We start from the raw sequence: 20,970 nt of genomic DNA, 5'->3' as shown, positions 1-20,970 counted from the left end.
CGAATTGAAGGGTAATGATCTACACTTTACCCGGAAATGATTAGAATGCTAAAATATAAGATAACATGTCTCATATTCAATAAATAGCTTCATAAATTTGCGTACGACATGTTTTCCCGCCGCAGGTACGTGACGTCACAGCTGAGCATTGTGGGTCCCGTCTCTCTCCACCGAAGGGAACAACATGGTAAGTTGTGAAGCTCTATATCCTCGAATAGGCTCTGTGTCTCAGTAATTACCACAAATTCAATATTGAACCTGTTGTCAGAAGGGAGGAGCACTAATGGCTTTACTCCTTTTGACGGGAAGAAGTAATGGTGAGGCTGGGGTTTTCAAAGCATTGTAAGTTGTTGTGTTGGGTCACATGGCAAGCCGTGCCACAGCTAACACCACTGTAGTTTGTCCACGGCAGCTGTATAATATATTAAAAAGGAGCTTATGGTGAACCAGTCATATTAATTCTTATGTAAGAGTCGTTATTTCAGTCAGTTGGAACATGTAAGTGTGTGGAAGCGCTGGCTACTGCGTGGTATTTTACCGACAACAGGATATTACTGAATGGGTCGTGTTATTTAATTATCATGTAGGTTAAAAGCAATACCTTAGTCACATTTATTGATGAATTATCAATATGGAGCGATAATCTCTCGTCTCTGGAATGGCGTATTTTATGTCTGCTTTAGTGATTATAAAGCAGAATAAGTGTTCTCTGGCGTAAATTGGAATCATCTAAGTTTGGAATGAGGCCATAGTGTGGAGGGTTAAGATCTGGGAAAGTTTAGAATATGATTGATCACTGGTTCTGTTATGCTGTGATCCTTGGGTGTTAACCCCACATCAAAATTAGTCTTGGGAAATGGCTACATATAAATCCGGTGTTATATACTTTAGTATGATTATATTTACCTGCAGAGAACCGATCTAACCTATATTTCATATATATATATATATATATATATATATATATATACATATATATATATATATATATATATATATATATATATATATATACATATATATATATATATATATATATATATATATATATATATATATATATACATATATATATATATATATATATATATATATATATATATATATATATATATATATGTATATCATGGTAGTGTTTGTAGCAGGAACCGATCTATCATATATTTCATATACATATCATGGTAGTGTTTGTTGAGGAAACTGTGTAGTTAGTGAAGAAAATCAACAAAACCTATGGAAACTTAATGTAACTTCTTTAACAGTTGATGTTTATCTATATGTATAATGTATTACTGAATATCAGTTTACTAAGAAAACAAATATTCGTGTAGGTTATTTAAATGAGTGCATTAACCAGCTGCTTAACCTTCGTCATAACTTGAAGAAACTTTTAATCAGATGCTTGCGAAATTGTATCCAATTGTTTCGTAGAACGTTTATACTAAAATGGCACATGACCTAAAATAAATTTGTATTTGTATCATTCCTGAATTTTGTATTTCCCAGTTGTATCCCTGCTCGTTGTCACTTATATCTTTGCTGCACCGCAGGCAATGTAGTTGTTTGGTTCCATGAAATTTCCTTTTTGTCAAAGAAGAATTAAGAAAACTAGAATTGACTTTCAGTAGCATGTAATAGGGGGAAAATTTATTTTTATATGCCCCTTAACCCAACACAATACAGATACCATGTGCCAGTGACCCCAATCATCAATTTGCATACTTCATTATTATTTCTTCCTTCTCCATACATGTAGCACAGATAATGTACCATAACATCACTAGATGGACACATTGTTCTTTCTCAACCTTTTACTGCTGTGCCAAAATTGTCATTTATGTGCATGATTAGGACTATTCTGATACCCCATAGTCCATATCACATGCACTTTATCAGAATGTATTTGATGCTCATATTTTCACTAATCCTGAAAAATTTAAATCTAGTCTTCATCATCACTGTTTGATTATGAAAGATTTTAATCTTGCCTTAATTATTAATAGTTAATCATTAAAGATTTAAATATTTTATTTATCCTTACTAGTATAGAAATTCTGATTTTCACAGACGAAGGGTACTTCATCCTTCGGAAAACGGCACAATAAGACGCACACACTGTGTCGTCGTTGTGGCCGGTCATCTTACCACATCCAGAAGAAGAAATGTGCCCAGTGTGGTTATCCAAGCAAAAAGACTAGGCACTGTAAGTATGAATTCATTTTTTCAGGGTCTCTTGGTTATATGCTGTGACCTGGATCATACCTTGACATCTTAACCAGTTACATGCATTTTTGTTATAAGTACAGCATGGCAAACAGGAATTGCTTTAACCTGTATCTCAACCAGGGGTGTGACTTGGAAATCCTACATCAGATATTTTTGAAATTTGTATATTGTTTGCCAATGGCAGACCGAGAATAAATTATGTGTGCCTCTACAGAATTCTGTCACCCCTTTTAACCACAGATAGATACAAATCCATCTAGAACCCTCCTGTCATTTTGAATGGACAATCACACCCACTCAATTCACAGCATCACATTTCACAGACAAGCTTAATGTCCTCGCACCTTAAGCTGTCACCAGTTTTAGACAAGAATAAAATCCCTTTAGTATTCTCTATAGTATTCTCTACAAACAGATGTTGCTTTCCCCTTGAAATAGTCTCTGCCTGGTCATCCACCATGTCAAAGCAGAAATTGTAACATAACTGAAAACCTCAAAAAATGAAGCACTTGGAATGATCACTTGCCACTTTACAGCCATGAATACTCACCTACTACACAACAAAGATATACAAGCCCTCTTCTAATATGCTTGGCACTCTGCTCTTTATAAGAGCACTAGACCCTTCCCGTCTAAATATCTCCATAGTAAACCTCTAACCCCCAGATAGAAATAAAAAAAAAAAAAGCATATTTTACCCAAACAAACTGTATTCACAGACCCTTCCATCCCCAGCAGACACAAAACTGATTAAACTTACATTGAAGTGACCCAACAAGCACTAAACAACCACAACCACTTCTCCATGAGTTTTAATGCCACCCCACTGAATGTACACCATTCTGAAACCACACAGTGGACATGCACTATATAGATGAGGGGCAAGGGTAAACATGATATTAACTTAGAAATAGAAGGAAGGTCCAGGGGAGACGTGTTAAATATGTAATTCCCACAGTTGAATTAGTTGAATAGGAGCACTTATGTTGTGTAACTGGTTATGTTGAAGAGAGTATGAAATAAGTCAAGAGGAGGACCAGAAAAGATGTTAAAAAAAGACTTAATTCACTTGAACACTTAAACAGTGATGGTTGCAAAATTCACTTGATGAACATTGTTAAACAGTGATGGTTGCACTTGTGATACTTGTACATCCTTGCTAACATAACCACTCCCAAATTTTCTACTCATCAACCAGCAACCCCATACCTACTCACTTATTGTCAACCAAGTGAACCACTATTTTTTAAGTTTTAAAGATTTGTGTACCTATACAGTTGTAGATATATTTCACCTAATGCTGTCACTGATAACGTGTAGAAATTTCAACACAGTGCACTAAAAAGTGCATGGGTACAGCATATGCATTGAATTGCTGCCGTACCTTCTCTATCATTTGTCTCACTTGCAATGAAAAATTGATTCTTGATTATTATGATTTTTCTTTATATGATGAATCTGTTCTTGTGATTCATTGATAATCCTTCCATAGAATTCTGAAACGTAAATTACCGGGCACACTCATCAGTTGCATTGTTGTCAAGGTCAAATGGCCTCTGCCTCCTCATGTGCCAGAGACACATCTCCCTGCATTGTCTTGGGAACTTTCAGTGCTGGAAGAGTCACTTCATATCTGAAGTGTGATCATCCTCATCATAGTATTCAGGATCAACTGGTGGGTCCCCTAAAGCTAGATAAAAGCTGCTCAGAGTCCTTCCTAGAAGACTCGGGAGGATGCGATGCCATTGGATTGGCTTGAGGATAACTATGTGTAGAAATTATAGCTCCATGCCACCTCATCGACCATCCAGGCTTGGCAGGCAGTCATGAAATTGAGGCAGAAAGGTCTGTGCTTATGTCGAGGAGTTTTCCCCTTTGCATAAATGTCTGTCTAGAGGAGTTTCTCACTGTGCATAAATATTTATCTAGGGTAGCTGAGGGTTAAACTATGATATACATCCATATTGGCACCCTAGCTACATGTATCACTTGAGAAACTACTTCCTCACTAGCGTTTTAAGTTGCATGCCAAGCGTGGCATTTATTAACTTAAGGGTTCCACCACAGCAAAGCAAAGATGCATGAATGGGATGTAGCATTTTTTTATTTCTACTTGTGCATCTTGAATTTTGACATTTTTTTTCTGCCAATTGCAGTATTCTTGAACTTCAACACTCACCACAGCAAAACAAAAGTAGATGGAGAATTATATATATTTCATTTTTCATTCTTTCACTTCACATATATGATTGTACAAATTTGTTATGTTCTATAAAATCCTTTGCACTTGGTCCATACTGCCATTTATTGTTGTAGGAACATTGCATCATAAAAGCCTCTATTGGCTCTTAGAGAAATCATAACATGCACATCTATTGGCTCTTAGAGAAATCATAACATGCACAGGATATAGTTACAGCTAACCTAAAACTTTTCCCATTAGTTTAATTCATATGCATGTGTGAATCCTTGTATGCTGCATGTTTTTTTTTTTTTTTTCCTTGAACTTTCTTTACTACCTGTTCAGGTGCAAAATTGAGTTTGATAAGAATCCACCTTGTCTTTCACGTACAAGGGGTTCACTAATTCTTTTTAACATATACTGTACCATGCTGACGGCACTAAGATGAGTTACTCCTAAGTAAATATTTCAATGATTTAATTTGTCCAGTCATCAGGCAGATGACCTTTCTTCCTTATATACAGATGCCAAATGCATTTAGCAGAAGTTTCATTGCAATTGTTCACTTACTTGATTAGTGAACTTTGCCTCACATTCTGCCACATTTTTTTCACTGCATGTTCCTCAAATACTCTTCAATGATATATTCCTCTTTTTATATCTATTGTATTTCCTTCCCACAGACTCCATTATAACTAATTGTCTCATTGCCAAATAGTTCTTGAAAATACTTTCCATCTCATATTAGCTTTAAACTTTGTTTCAAGTAGTCTTTAGGACCTGCATCATACTCTTCTATCTTGCAAACCTGCCTTTTACTTATTCTTCCATCCTGTGATACTGATGTTGTTTAGTATTCTTTACTATTCTTGTTTTAATTTCATTTTTGATGAAATGAAACTTAAACATCTAGTTACGTCTGTGGCTGATTGGAAAACTGGTGATATCAGCTTACTGCATTTATGTGCCATTGTAAGGTATGCTCTTGGAGTGATTTGTATTAGACAATTTTCCTCTCTTTTTTTTCTTTTTTAACTTGTTTTGCTTGTCCTGCTTATAGGACCAATTTTGATTTTATTTCATGATAGGAAAGAAGCTGAAACTTCATCACATTTGACTTAAAATTAAGACTATCATTTGTAACGCATGATATCCGGTATCACTGCTAATCATATGAATCTGTGGTTTAGAAGAAAAATAACATGAGAAACAGTCCTGGTTTAGTAGTTATGCACGATTCATTCCAAACCTCTTCCTAAAGCAGGAAGTATGGACATTGTTATTATCCTTTTCATAGTCTGCTGTACTAAGTAAAGCATGGAAAGGTTCGAGAAGGCATTATTTGCATCCCTCTTTTCTGTGCTGATACTGACTCGTACTGGTTTCTTAATGTTAAGCTCAGTTCATGGTAAGGTTTGTTTAGAAGGTTTTGTTTCATTGTTAGGTTACTGTTTAACTGGATCTTTAAGTAGATTTTTCATTCCTCTCCTTTTTGAGTTTTCTTGTCTTTCATGATATGTGTTTGTTGAAAGTAGATATGCAGTCATTTTTATCACTCAATCGGTTTTTTTGTGCAACAGAACATAAGTTCATTTTTTATTTTTGGTGTACTGTTTTGAACATGCTTGTCATTACTTTGGCACAATAGTGCCAGAATGATGCAAGATTGGCTTATTGGCAATAGAAATTTCATAATGTTTGCTATGTATGAAAATTGGAAATTTTCTGGCTGGTTCTCTTATTTGCATGCAATGGTCAGGCTTGTTCTAGTTTAAAGCCTGCTGTCTCCTGCATATTCATCTGCATTATTTCCAAAGAAGCATTAATATTTTATTTCATATGAAACATTTCTAAAGTGTAGTTGGCTGAAACTTTATCACAGGATCATATCTGAGGCAAGACGAGGAAGGTTCTGAGAGCAAGTTTATATGTGCCCGTTTCAAATAACTAAAGGTTTTCATTATCAACACTAATACCACAGTATTTGAAAGTTATAGTGGCTGATTTGTTTTCTGTGTACCAGGTAGTGTTTTGATACGGAATTTCAGAAAAATGCCTTTTTAAGGATTAATCTGAAGACAGTCATTTGAATTTCTTCAAATTTGGTATCTAGTATTCGTCCTTATAGTAGGAATGAATGATGAAGCAGTAGCTTTTTTCCCAGGATGTCAGTATATCAGAGTTAAGCCTAAGCAGGAGCTCATGAGATAAAAACTAGTATATCAGAGTTAGGCCTAAGCAGCAGTTCATGAGATGAAAACTGAGAATCTGGACTGTTCATGCTGTATCTTGAAGATTAGAGCAGCCTTTTTACAGGCTTGGTTTAAAGGTGCTGTTAGGGTTACTATGCAATTGAGGAGGATAGTTGGATAGTGTGAAGACATTAGATGTATCCAGGAAGTAGCCAAGGGATTATGAGCGAATTATGAAATCGCTAAAACGATTATGAGAAGCTCAGAACGAATGGTATTTTGAAATGCTAAAGTTATTTTCGAAAAGTTATTGGCCAAGTGTTATTTGGGTGTTAAATTCAGTCACTTGTGCGTCATGTAATTCTGTTGAAGAGAAATTGGTGTGAGATCGGCGATCAGTTTTGAAGAAAATTATTGTATTTGATATTATGAACCAAGTGACAGCAATGATCAAAGAGTTTTGTTCGTTTAACTGAATAATGTGCTTTTTGTTGGCAATATTTTTTTTTTGGGGGGGGGGCATGGTTCATCGTTCTAGGAAGATGGTGAGTTTTTTTTTTCATATATACATAAACATCAGTCAGCAGATAAATCAAATGCATTCCCGTATGATTTATGTGAACAAAGGAATTCTGGCTTCTTAACAGCATTTGATAACATCACCGAGGCGGTATGCTCCTCAGAGCAATAATGCATATGCAGGATGTAGTTGGGTTCTTATTTCCTCCGGTGACAAAGTGTATGGTCGACATCAGAGGAAAAGCCATTGTTGAACCGCGAATTTTAATCGCTTTGCGCCATTTTAAGATAAAACATTTGTCCATGAGTGTATTTTCAGACCTCGTCGGACGTTATTCTGTGGTAAGACAACCTGGTTTTTTTTATTATTTTGTATTTGTATTTAAGTTGTTATAGATAATATAACGCGTAATAAATGTCTTTGTCCACAGATAATTGGTCTGTCAAAGCTATCCGAAGGAAGACTACTGGCACTGGACGTTTGCGCCACCTTAAAGGTGTGCATAAACGATTCAGGTTGGTTTACCAAGTGCTTTTCTCGTTATATCAAACTACTTTTAGTCATTTAATAGATTACTTTTTATGTATATATACGAACTATGTGATTTTATGGATATACTAATGAATACACGCGTATTTTTGTTTTCAGGAATGGCTTCCGTGAAGGCACCAAGCCAAAGCCCAAGAAGACCTCCTCTCAGTGATGTAAACTTCAATAAAGATGATGATTAAATGTATTTCCCTTAACCATTTTCACTTTTGAATGAAAGCTTTGAAGGAAAGAATGATGTGAATGTGTATTGGAGTTCGGGTAAGGGCATTTTGCTTAGGTAGACCATTACTTTATTCCATATGATTGCAGTATTTCTTGGTGCAATTTTCGTGTTATAGTTAACCTCACCTGTATACGGTTGCCAATATTCATCTTTTTTCCATGGGAAAAAGTTGATTTGCTGGTACTTCAAGAAGATTTTGAGATTAAAGTGAATTTTTTTGAAATTACGCCAGTCTTCCCATCGTTTCACCCGTTTTCTACTTGAGGCATTCAGAGAAAACGTGAGCATCGATTGTTTTGATTAGATCCTGATAGATGGCAGCAGTAATGATCACGAATACTAGCAGTGTTTATCCCGAGATGTCAACCTCCATTATGGACTAATAACTATCTGCACAAGGTCAGTATCGAACAGTGAAAGAGACCTTGGTGAATATTAAAATGGCCTCGAAAAATTGAGTGAAAAATTGGATTAGAAGAGAGCAGCGGTTGTGTGGTGGTCGTGGTGGTCGTCGGTGTTTGTTTATTTTGTGCCTTTTTGTTGAGTATGTGACAAGCCAGTGGGGGGGTCTGTTGGTTGGCAGAGAGGATTACTGCTGGAAAAAAAAATAAAGTAAAAAAAGGACTGCCAGATAATGTACTGTGAATAATGCTCATTGGTATCCGTTGTTGTATTTTTGTGGGGGGGACACTGCCACAATCGCTTTACGTGTGATCGTATGATGGAAGAGGATATAACTCATTTGTAAGCATTGTCAGACAGCAGTGCTTTGTGGCACAGCCTCCAGAGTGTACACAGACCGACAAAATGAGTAGACCAGAAGTGAAATATAAGTAGCACTGGATTATTAGTGCCCTCCCAACAACGAAGCAAACAGTGAGTAGGTGTCAAAAGTGTTTGTTTTGTGGGGTGTAGTTACCAACCTTTGTCTTGCAATATTGTATCTACTTAGGGGAGGGGGAAGACCTGGTAGCGGTACTATGAACGTAGGATTCTTCTTTTTTTTAAGTACTTCTATGATAGCAACTGGAAGGATTGCTTTGGAAGCCGCTTTTATCCGAAAAAATGACATGTTTTAAAGCTTAATATCTTAATGTAATAGTAGAAGTAAATAGTGGCCCATAGCATGTGCCTTGAATGATAGTGACTTTCTTGGTATTACATATTAATTTTCCTTTATGCATTGAAGAATGATCATGTTGGGTGTGGAAAATTAATAGCACTGTAGAAATACACAAGATGAGGGTTTTTAACTTTAAGAATTATTCAGTACTTAACACAGTAATTGCTATTTCGTGAAAAGTTAAGAATTTTACCATTTCCCTTGAAACTACCATAACTAGAGATGTCTGAAGCCATTTGATGAAAGAAGTATGTCCAATAGCAGCAGCTTTTGGATAATCTAACCTGAAAGGTGACTGCATATTAAAATTAGTGTTTGCATGGATTAAACTACTGCACTATATACTGCACAGAGTTCTAGTGTAAATGAGAACCCTTCTGAAGGCTATTGCATCATAAGGCTGTGGTATTTCAGATATCAGGGGAATATGTATAACTCCTTTGTAGTGAGTTCTTTGGCAAGACTGTACTCTCAACGATTAAGACTAGCCAAAGGTGACATTTTGAGCGGGGGTAGTCCAGTAGTGAGTGTATGTGTGTATATATATATATATATATATATATATATATATATATATATATATATATGTATTAGAGAGAGAGAGAGAGAGGCATTGCTTGACTGCCTGCATGAGGTTACACCACTTAGGGCATATCCTTTGATCATACCTATTAGCTCTTTATTTTATCAAATATCAAATTTGTTTTTATTCAGAACTGGTTGCTGGTCACATAGTAAACTTACTCATCTACAACAGCTGTAATCAGTTTTATGAGACTGACTAATTTTGATTAAATTTAACATCCAAATAAGAGAAGTGCCAAGATGTCTGATATACTTGTTCTGTCTTTTCACTTTCATCATTATCTTGGCAAGTTTGTAACCCCTCCCTGTGCCAAATGCTGAATATCTTCAAAGTGAAATGTCACCTTTGGAAGGCTGTATCTTAAGTACAGTTGCATCAAATGTCTCACTCCAAGAATGTCCATGTTTCCTTGTTACTAGAAATAGTGCAGCCTTGGTTCCTTGTTCCTTCTTTTGGAAAGAAAGACTTATAGGAAGGGTTTTCAGCCTCTTGTTTATACCCCTCAGTTGCCTTTGTGATATGCAGGGGATAAATGGGCATGAAAAGGGAGTGAGTGCAGAAAATGAAGTTCATGGCTGATATTAAAAGAGGTCAATAGTTAGTGTGAATGTGCAGATAATGGATGTACATTTGATCTATAGAAATGATAAAAATCATGAAGAGGGTTTCACTTAAGTAAATTGCCATGCATGCTCTAATATTGGGATTTTTTTTTTTTTTTGTGCTAGTCTGTTTTACATTTACGTCGTTATTAGCTTTTGATTAAAAGTTATTTTGGTCTGTAATGCTCGTGCAGTGTTTTGAGAATGCGTTATTGACAGCAACTAATGAGCAAGAATCTGACCATTATATTCATTGAATGATATTAGAGAAGGCAATAGGATTATATTAGAGGACGATGTGGGGTTAATTGATATGAAGTCGGTAATCCAGTTGGAAAGTATAAAAAACCAAGGTCTCATCCTTTCACCTTAGTAGTCAGGATTTCTCATTGTTAAATGTTCTAGTTGAAATATACTAGTCATGCTAAATTAATTACCACACACACTGCTTAGATTGTCAACGAACTGACTTTACATCAAGTGGCTATGTGATCTCAGCGGCTTACAGTTTTATCTTGACATATATTTACTATAATTTTAGCCGCTAGATGAAGTTTTATAGGTTCTGTTTATTTCCAACTTCGTATGTTTCACATTTTGCATGATATATCACCTTACTAAATTTGACATTGGTCGACTGTATAATGCCCAAATTTATATTTCTCAACTCATTCTCTGAACACTGTAGTAGTAGTATTGCATTAAATTGCTCAGTGTCCAGAACTGATAACTTGCAATGCAGAGCTAAAATAGACTTCACCCTGCATATTTTCATTACGTTAGGTTACAGTAACAAAACTGAAAACACGTAATATCTAACGGTTAAAAATGAGATACAGCTTCAGTTAATGAACACCAAAGGAAGAACTTGTGGATTTTTTATAGAATGCTTATTGATGAAGTCCTTGCACTTATAAGTGATATAGATTGGGTGAATGTGATTTGGAGCATCACAGTTTATGCTACAATAACTGATAATATTAGTGGGGGCTTATGATAAATGATCTGGGAAAATATGGGTTGGAAGTAAGGGCAACACTCATGGGTATTAACAGAACTCATATACATATAAATGCCCAAACACACTCATATACATACCTATTCATTTCAACGTATACAGACATACATACACAGACATATACACATGTACATATTCATACATGCTGCCTTCATCCATTCCCATCGCCACCCCATCACACGTTAGATGGCACTGCCCACACGCATGCAAGGTAGCGGTAGGAAAAGACAACAAAGGCCACATTCATTCACACTCAGTCTCTAGCTGTCATATGTAATGCACCAAAACCACAGCTCCCTTTCCACATCAGGCCCCACAAACCTTTCCATGGTTTACCCTGGGTGCTTCACATACCCTGGTTCAATCCACTGACAGCACGTTGACCCCGGTATATCACATCATTCCAGTTCACTCTATTCCTTGCACGTCTTTCAGGCCCCGATTTCTCAAAATCTTTTTCACTCCATCCTTCCACCCCAATTTGGTCTCCCACTTCTCATACCCTCCACCTCAGACACATATATCCTCTTTGTCAATCTTTCCTCACTTGTTCTCAACATGTGTCCAAACCATTTCAGTACGCTCTCTTCTGTTCTCTCAACCACACTTTTTATTCCCACACATCTCTCTTACCCTTTCATTACTTACTTTATCAAACCACCTCACACCACATATTGTCCTCAAACGTCTCATTTCCAACACATCCACCCTCCTCCACACAATCCTATCTATAGCCCATGCCTCACAACCATATAACATTGTTGGAACTACTATTCCTTCAAACATACCCATTTTTGCTCTCCGAGATAACGTTCTCACTCTCAGATATCTAAAACACTTCACTTTCTCGAATTTTTCTCCATTCAAACTTACCTTCCAATTTACTTGTCCCTCAACCCTACTGAACCTACTAACCTTGCTGTTATTCACATTTACTCTCAGCTTTCTTCTTTCAAATACTTTACCAAACTCAGTCACCAGCTTTGCAGTTTTGCACCCGAATGAGCCACTAGGGCTGTATCATCAGCGAACAACAACTGACTCGCTTCCCAAGCCTTCTCATCCACAACAGACTGCAAACTTGCCCCTCCCTCCAAAACTCTAGCATTCACCTTCCTAACAACCCCATCCATAAACAAATTAAACAATCATGGAGACATCACACACCCCTGCCGGAGACCAACATTCATGTTGTTGAGAGAGCAAAAGAGGGTGTTTTGAAATGGTTTGGTCACATTGAGAGAATGAGTGAGGAAAGATTGACAAAGAGGATATATGTGTCAGAGGTGGAGGGAACGAGAAGTGGAAGACCAAATTGGAGGTGGAAAGATGGAATGAAAAAGATTCTGAGTGATCAGGGCCTGAACATGTAGGAGGGTGAAAGGCCTGCAAGGAATAGAGTGAATTGGAACGATGTGGTATACCAGGGTCGACGTGCTGTCAATGGATTGAACCAGGGCATGTGAAGCGTCTGAGGTAAACCACGGAGAGTTTTGTGGGGCCTGGATGTGGAAAGGGAGCTGTGGTTTCGTTGCATTATACGTGACAGCTAGAGACTGAGTGTGAACAAATGTGGCCTTTGTTGTCTTTTCCTAGTGCTACCTCACGCACATGCGGGGGGAGGGTGCTGTCATTTCATGTGAGGCGGGTTGGCGACAGGAATGAATAAGGGCAGACTATGAATTATGTACATGTGTATATATGTATATGTTTGTGTGTGTGTACATGTATGTATACGTTGAGATGTATAGGTATGTATATGTGCGTGTGTGGACATGTATGTATATACATGTGTATGTGGGTGGGTTGGGCCATTCTTTCGTCTGTTTCCTTGCACTACCTGGCTAATGCAGGAGACCGACAAAGTATACTAAATAATGAATATGTATGTATGTATGTATATTTCCACCTCCAATTTGGTCTCCCTCTTCTCCTCGTTCCCTCCACCTCCGACACATATATCCTCTTGGTCAATCTCTCCTCACTCATTCTCTCCATGTGCCCAAACCATTTCAAAACACCCTCTTCTGCTCTCTCAACCACGCTCTTTTTATTTCCACACATCTCTCTTACCCTTACGTTACTTACTCGATCAAACCACCTCACACCACACATTGTCCTCAAACATCTCATTTCCAGCACATCCATCCTCCTGCGCACATCTCTATCCACAGCCCACGCCTCGCAACCATACAACATTGTTGGAACCACTATTCCCTCAAACATACCCATTTTTGCTTTCCGAGATAGTGTTCTCGACTTCCACACATTTTTCAAGGCTCCCAAAATTTTCGCCCCCTCCCCCACCCTATGATCCACTTCCGCTTCCATGGTTCCATCCGCTGACAGATCCACTCCCAGATATCTAAAACACTTCACTTCCTCCAGTTTTTCTCCATTCAAACTCACCTCCCAATTGACTTGACCCTCACCCCTACTGTACCTAATAACCTTGCTCTTATTCACATTTACTCTCAACTTTCTTCTTCCACACACTTTACCAAACTCAGTCACCAGCTTCTGCAGTTTCTCACATGAATCAGCCACCAGCGCTGTATCATCAGCGAACAACAACTGACTCACTTCCCAAGCTCTCTCATCCCCAACAGACTTCATACTTGCCCCTCTTTCCAGGACTCTTGCATATATATATATATATATATATATATGTATATATATATATATATATATATATATATATATATATATATATATATATATATATATATATATATATTTTATCCCTGGGGATAGGGGATTAAGAATGCTTCCCACGTATTCCCTGCGTGTCGTAGAAGGCGACTAAAAGGGGAGGGAGCGGGGGGCTGGAAATCCTCCCCTCTCGTTTTTTTTTAAATTTTCCAAAAGAAGGAACGGGGGGGGCCAGGTGAGGATGTTCCAAAAAAGGCCCAGTCCTCTGTTCTTGGCGCTACCTCGCTGATATATATATATATATATATATATATATATATCTACCTCGCAAGCGCGGGAGACAGCGACAAAGAAAAAAAAAAAAAAATATATATATATATATATATATATATATATATATATATATATATATATATATCAGCAAAAAATTATATGTATCGGCAGAAATTGGCAAATGCAGCAACATCAATACAAATTGTTACCTTCCCTCCCCCATCATGTCTGCAAGGTAATTGAGACTGCCCTATAAAGGTACTCGGCACCCTTATACACCCCATTCCTTTTCCCATTCCAGAATGTAGTTTTGAAATTTATTTAGAATTGTCATTGCTTAGATCTTCATCTGTGAATGATGATCACATGAAGATCCTCCCCTGTGAATGTTGACCCTTTAATTAGACCTCATAGGTTATTGTTGGTCTAGAAGATAAGGGATGAAGACAAAAACGCAATGATCTAGCCTTAGACTACCCATAGGTTATACTTCATGCCTCAGAGTGATTTGACTTTTGTACTATGAATTAGTACCTCCTTTGATTGGTGGGTTAAAATTTTTCATTGGAATTATTTTCATTTCACTATTTCCTGCATTGATGCCAGGAACTGACGAAGAAAAGGCCTCATTCATTCACATCCATCCTCAAACTGCTATGAAAAATGCTTTGAAAACAGTCCCCCTCTCCATAACCAGGCCCCACAAACCTTTCCATGGTTTACCCTGGCTGCTGCTTATATCCTGGTCAAGTCCACTGACAATGTTTCACCCACTTTAGAGACACCTTGCAATTTACAAAATGGTTGGGTAAATCAGAAATGCATTAATCAAACAATGTAAATAGTGGAGATTAGGGGGTTTTGTTATTAAGACAGTACTGCATATACCAGTGAAAAACTGTAGTAGAAACATACTAGAAAATGTAGAATACACACATAATACACATACTGTGCAGTGAATTCTAGTGAACAAAAGAGGAAAATAAAATGAATTCCAGCACTTGTTTCCTGCTGTTTCTGAATTGCTTTGCTGATGCTGATGAAGAGGGTGGAGGTGAATGGGGGAGTTACTGGTGAAAGGAATCATCTGGGTCAGACAATGTAGTTGAAGCTGGTTGTGTGGTCAAGTGTGATCGGATATTACATTGGTAAATGTTGATGGCTGGTCCTTCATATGAGTGTCTTTTGTTTTTTCAAAGAGAAATTTATGTTGTCAGTTTAGCCTTCATAATCTTCTCATGGTGGATTTCTTTATTGCATTAGATGTCATCTAGTCACATTTTGAGCTACCTTTGAACCGTGTTCTGTGTTTGGGTCATCCTTATCACATATAGCAAGAGTAAAGTCAGTGTAGTGAAATGCTTCAACTAACCTCATGCTACTCGGAGAACACACTTGCTAGACCTCCCTTTCTTCTCTTATCACCTCCTCCTAGTATTCCTCCTCGAACTGAGGATCTTTGTTTGAGAGCACTTCCTCATGCAGTTTCAGCAACTCCTTCTCTTCACCCTCTTAAACCTCATTAAAGCTGACTTTTTTTTGCCATTTCCGCAAAGTGTACATACATTCTTGATACGTTGATGTTGACATTAAAACCCCATAATCCATGAATAAACTTCTGCTGCCGCATGCTATTCATGCAGACACTGTTGATGTCTTTCCAGCCTCACTATGATGATGATTGCATTTTCTCCAGAATTCCTTCACAGTCATATGGTCATTCTCTGTAGCCTTCTTGAGCTTTGTGAATGTTCTCCATAAATAGTCGGCCTTGAAAGCAGATATTACTCCTGGTCCATTTGCTGAATCAGGGATATAGTGTTGGGCAGAAGAAGGATTACTTTTGTTCTTACTAAGAAATGGATCGCCAGGGACATTATTGATAAGGAGAATCTTGAAACTTGCATTCTTCTTTGCACAGTACTCCTTCAAGTCTACATAGAGTATTGCAGCAAAACTTGGCTTATTATCCACCCCTTTCTATTAGAATAATAACAGGCAGAAATTGCTTCATGTATCCCTTAAAAACCCAGGGATTTTGTGAATGGTAGATCATTTATGGTTTAAGCTTGCATTCACCTTCGGTGTTGCCCCCACAAGCAGCATGAGGTGATACTTGACAGCCATGAATCCTGGTATTCTTTTCCAAAATGACTCGATCTGATCCAAATTAAAAATCTGCCGAGGACAATAACTGCACTTCTCAGTATTGGTCTTGATGGTTCCTGGGAAATTTTTAACGGCAACAACAGCAGAAGCAGCCTCACCAGTCATGTTGTTGCAATTTTCTCACTTTCTAAAATGTTTAAACCAACCAGAACTTGCTTGAAATGTCTTTGCTTCTCCTACTTCCACTGCCAAGTAGTCATATATACTCTGGGCTTTTGCATGTATCACAAGCATGCTGACAGGAACATTTTCATGAGTTTGACGTTTGATCCATGTGCTCAACTTTTGTTCCACTCTCCATAATCACTGTAGGAATAGGTCTTAGATGCACTGATTAATATTCTACTGTAAGCTTTCTCCTTGATCATCTATCATAGACAGTCCATACAGTAGATTCACGAGGTCCAAGGCCACAATTAGTATCAACACATCCATCTTAACCTCGGTGGTGATGGCTTTATGCTTCTTAACACCACTGGTACCAGGAGATCTTAAAAGACACTTTGGTGGCATGATGGATGAGACATAATACATGCAATATACAGCACATATCCTGTAGCACAGAATACTTTAGCGCTCCATGGCTATAAATCGTATCCACACAATGACGACTGCCAGGCAGGAAGCTTCTTACCCACGCCATACTTAGGTGCACTTCTTGAACATCACTGCCAGCCCTATAATGACTGCATTATTCTGATCATAAGCCCACGTGGTTGAAGAAGGGATGTAAATGAACCATTTTTGTAATCCTAAAATGGCATAAATCTAAAGGTCCCTGCATACCACATCACTTCATTTCACTCTATCCTGTGCATGCCTTTCACCCTCTTGCATGTTTAGGCCCCAAGCGCATGAAAAAAATTTCACTCCATTTCCAGTTTGGTCTCTTGCTTCTTGCTGTCCCCTCCACTTCTGTTACAGGTAGCCTCTTTTTCAACCTTTCCTCACACTTTTTCCATCCATCCAAACCATTTCAGCACACCCTTTTCAGCTCTTTCAACCTTACTCCTCTTATTACCCCACCTTTCTTTTACCCTTTGATTTAAGTCAGTTGATGCTTCTCACACCACATATTGTCCTCAGACATTTCAAACACATTCACCCTTTTCTGTACATTCTTATCTATAGCTCAAGCAATGCAATCATACATCATTATTGGCACTACTATATCTTCAAACATACTCATATTTTTAAAGCACTTCACTTCCTCTTAGTTTTCTCCACTTGAACTCACACCCCAACTAACCTTGTCTCTTTGCACTGCCAAATCAAGTAACGTAGCTTTTATTAACATTTACTCTCAACACTCTTATCACACCTCCCTAACTCAGACACCATCTTCTGCAGTTTCTAAACTCAAAACTGCCATCAGTGCCATGTCAGCAAACCCTTGTATTTACCCCCTCACCATTCCCTCCATAAACAAATTCAAGCACCCATGGTGATGTCACACCCTTGCCACAGACCCGCCTTCACTTGGAATCTGTCAGCCTCCCCAAGCTACTGGCAAACATGCCTTACTCACTTGATGAAAACTCCTTACTGCTTCTAATATCTTTCTTTTCACATCATACTTACATAACACCTTTCACAAAACATGGATGCCACATACTCATCCATCTTTCTTTGAGTGTTTCTCACAGATATTCCAGAAAGCAAAGACCTGATCTACACATCCTCTATCACTCCTGAAACCAAATCTTCCTCCCCAGTTTGATGTTCTGTGCATGCCACCACCCTTTCAATCATCTCTTTTCCATACAACTTACCAAGTGCACTAAACAAACTTGTACCACTGTAATTCAAATAGTTGCCCTTGTCCCACTTGCCTATATAATCATTTTTATTATTATTATCATTAGTAGTAGTATAATACATAGTAAGAATGATAAAGATAATATATGATTTATTTATCTTAACCCTCATGCCCCAGGAGTCCATTCTATGGGCTGTTGCAGTGTTAAAGAACCTGTCCACATCCCTAAAGGTCATAAAGTGTGTGATGTGTGTGTCTGTCAGGGATGAATACAGGGCAGTAAAGGAGTAAATATTCTATGTTGAAGTTGCATCTTGGGCATTATGGGTCTTATAAAGTTGAAGTGGCTTTGGTAGTGTTTGAGAGGTGGGTGATGTGTAGAGTGCAGACAAGAGGTGATAACTCTTATTTGCATGTTTAATATAGTTTCAGATGGGTGTTTTTGAAGGAATAGTGGTTCCAACAATTTTATATGGTTGCAAGGCATGGGCTTTAGTTAGGGTTGTGTGGAGGAGGGTGGTTGTGTTGGAAATGAAATGTTTGAGGACAATATATGTTGTGAGGTGGTTTGATCGAGCAAGTAATGAAAGGGTAAGAGATATGTGTGGTAATAAAAAAAGTATGGTTGAGAGAGCAGAATAGGGTGTGTTGAAATGGTTTGGTCACATGGAGAGAATGAGTGAGGAAAGATTGACAGAGGATATATGTGTCAAAGGTAGAGGGAACGAGAAGTGGGAGACCCAATTGGAGGTGTAAGGATGGAGTGAAAAAGATTTTAAGCGATTGGGGCCTGAGCATTCAAGAGGGTGAAAGGCGTGCAAAGAATATAGTGAATTGGAACGATGTGGTATACCGGGGTCAACGTGCTGTTAATGGATTGAACCAGGGCATGTGAAGCATCTGGGGTAAACCATGGAAAGTTGCTTGCCTTCATTCATTCTTGTCGCTACCCTGCCCCACAGGAAACAGTATCGCTACCCCCCTGTTTCAGTGAGGTAATGCCAGGAAAGCAGACAAAAGAGTCCACGTTTGTTCACACTCAGTCTTTAGCGTCATGTGTAATGCACTGAAACCACAGCTCCCTATTTACATACATGCCCCACATGCCTTTCCATGGTTTACCCTGGACATTTTACATGCCTTGGTTCAGTCTATTGACAGCACATTAACCCCGGTATACTACATTGTTGCAATTCACTGTTCCATGCTTGCCTTTCACCCCTCTGCATGTTCAGGCCCCTCCAATTTACAGACTACTGTTACAAACAAAAGTATTTTAGCTCAGAGAAAAAGACTGGGTGCAAAAGCATTAAGTTTTATAATAGAAAAGGATTGGTATATGGTGGACATAAGATAAAGATATTGGATGTAGCATGGAAGCTTAACTTTAGCAAGGCAGAAAGTAAGACTAGCAATCTTGACAGGGAGGTTGTAGGATGGTTTAGAACACCACTTTAGCACCCCTAAAGTAGAATAATAGCACTTCTCGAGGTTTTACAATTTTCTTATTTTACTTAGGGCACCTGTTAGTTCCTTGGTTTACACATTTTTTTTTTTTTGATATCCCAGCTTTTTATTTCTTCGAAGTTTTGATCTGAGTATTTTATATTTAAGATGTTGATGCTGCCTTTCACTTTATAATGCTTGTGTGAATTTGGTCCTTTGTATTATAAATATTGTTTTATTTTTCTGGGATAATTTCTTTACGTGAAGGCTGAGTGATATTATCAAACCCTAAAGAGTTCCCCTGTGTGTATCTGTTCAGACTGTTTTTGCAACTGGAAATTGGATATGTTATTCTAGTACAGTAGAGGAAATGGATGTTCATAGAAGGAGTTCTTGAGTTTGGATAATTGAAAGAATGAAGGATAAGGAAATCAGAGAGGATATGGACCTGTAAGTATGCATTTACTACAGGAAAGAGAAAAGCCAAAGGAATATCCATGAGTGAGGTACCTTTGAGCAGGCAGAGGGGAAATTAAAGTGGGAAAAAAAAAGAATGAAGGATTTCTTGCGAAGGGTTGCATCATTGTTGTAATTTGCACTGTGAGAGGAATGTGAGGTGTTGAGAAGGATTGCATTGGCTGTCTTGCCATAGTATAGTGCAGTGGGAAAAGCTCTACAGGATACTTAGAGTTTGATTTAACACCATGAGAAGACTTTTTTAGAGGTTTTTCATGTGCTAAATGACAGTTAAGTATTAATCTTAATGTATGCATTAATATTTTGCTTCATTGTTTGATAAAAAAAATCTTTTTCTTTCAGAGCAGGATGAATCAAGACCAGTTTCTTCTGAAGTGGAATAACCACCAAAATAATTTTGTTGAAGTATTTAGCTATTTAAGAACACAGGTATGTTGAAAAATCATATGATTATAGTTTTTCTTGTGAATGAACTATGAGGCTCCTTGATATAGCCAAGATGTGGTTATGAAGAGCTCTTTAACTCAGTGTAATGATATACTCTAGCTTCACTAGAAATGAAATTGGGGTTATTTCCTTCGAAACTTGAAATGATATCTGAATATGTGATATTGTCCATAATTTGGGCATGAAATGAGATTTTATTTATGTGTCTGTATTTGACATTTTGATATAAATTTCCAGGATGCATTTGTTGATGTTACTCTTGCGTGTGATGGAAAGTCTTTCTCAGCACACAGGGTTGTCCTGTCTGCGTGTTCGCCATACTTTCAGGTAAGGAGTTTGCAGTGGTTAAAAGATTATATTTTTTCTGTCTTGAAACTACTATCAGCCTTGGATTGGAAATGAATCGTTAGGTAACTGAAAAAAGTAGAGAAGCATAAATGTTGTGTGTATTTAAGGGATAAACACTTGAGTTGGGTTTAGGACGACTGCAATGCCAATAATTTGAACCCATGCTGGGTCAGCC

The 20,970-nt window shown here is 37.8% G+C and overlaps 2 protein-coding genes across 14 annotated transcripts in view; both read left to right on the top strand.

The window, feature by feature from the left end:
- Positions 1-125: 125 nt before the first annotated feature.
- RpL37a (ribosomal protein L37a) lies at positions 126-7,852 on the top strand. 2 transcript variants are annotated; one of them, XM_071681113.1, is made up of 4 exons: positions 126-187; positions 2,068-2,203; positions 7,551-7,635; positions 7,769-7,852. In XM_071681113.1, the coding sequence occupies exons 1-4, from the start codon at positions 185-187 to the stop codon at positions 7,821-7,823; spliced, it is 279 nt and encodes a 92-aa protein (XP_071537214.1). In that variant the 5' UTR covers positions 126-184; the 3' UTR covers positions 7,824-7,852. The 2 variants fall into 2 exon arrangements, with proteins under 2 accessions (XP_071537214.1, XP_071537215.1); XM_071681114.1 differs by lacking the exon at positions 126-187 and adding an exon at positions 298-317.
- A 323-nt stretch (positions 7,853-8,175) lies between these two features.
- The window catches only part of LOC139759125 (uncharacterized), a 149,581-nt gene continuing 136,786 nt past the window's right edge, over positions 8,176-20,970 (top strand). For 3 of the 12 annotated variants that reach the window (XM_071681110.1, XM_071681105.1, XM_071681103.1), the window contains exons 1-3: positions 8,197-8,775; positions 20,343-20,429; positions 20,685-20,774. In XM_071681110.1, coding sequence (XP_071537211.1) covers positions 20,349-20,429; positions 20,685-20,774 — 171 coding nt within the window. In that variant the 5' untranslated portion in view covers positions 8,197-8,775; positions 20,343-20,348. Of the gene's footprint in view, positions 8,776-20,342; positions 20,430-20,684; positions 20,775-20,970 lie in introns of all 12 variants that reach the window. The other 9 variants (XM_071681102.1, XM_071681104.1, XM_071681100.1 and 6 more) reach the window with 8 other exon arrangements.

The sequence above is a fragment of the Panulirus ornatus genome, chromosome 32 (assembly GCF_036320965.1).
Source record: "Panulirus ornatus isolate Po-2019 chromosome 32, ASM3632096v1, whole genome shotgun sequence".
NCBI classification, from domain to species: domain Eukaryota; kingdom Metazoa; phylum Arthropoda; class Malacostraca; order Decapoda; family Palinuridae; genus Panulirus; species Panulirus ornatus.
This window is presented reverse-complemented; position numbering and strand designations above follow the sequence as displayed.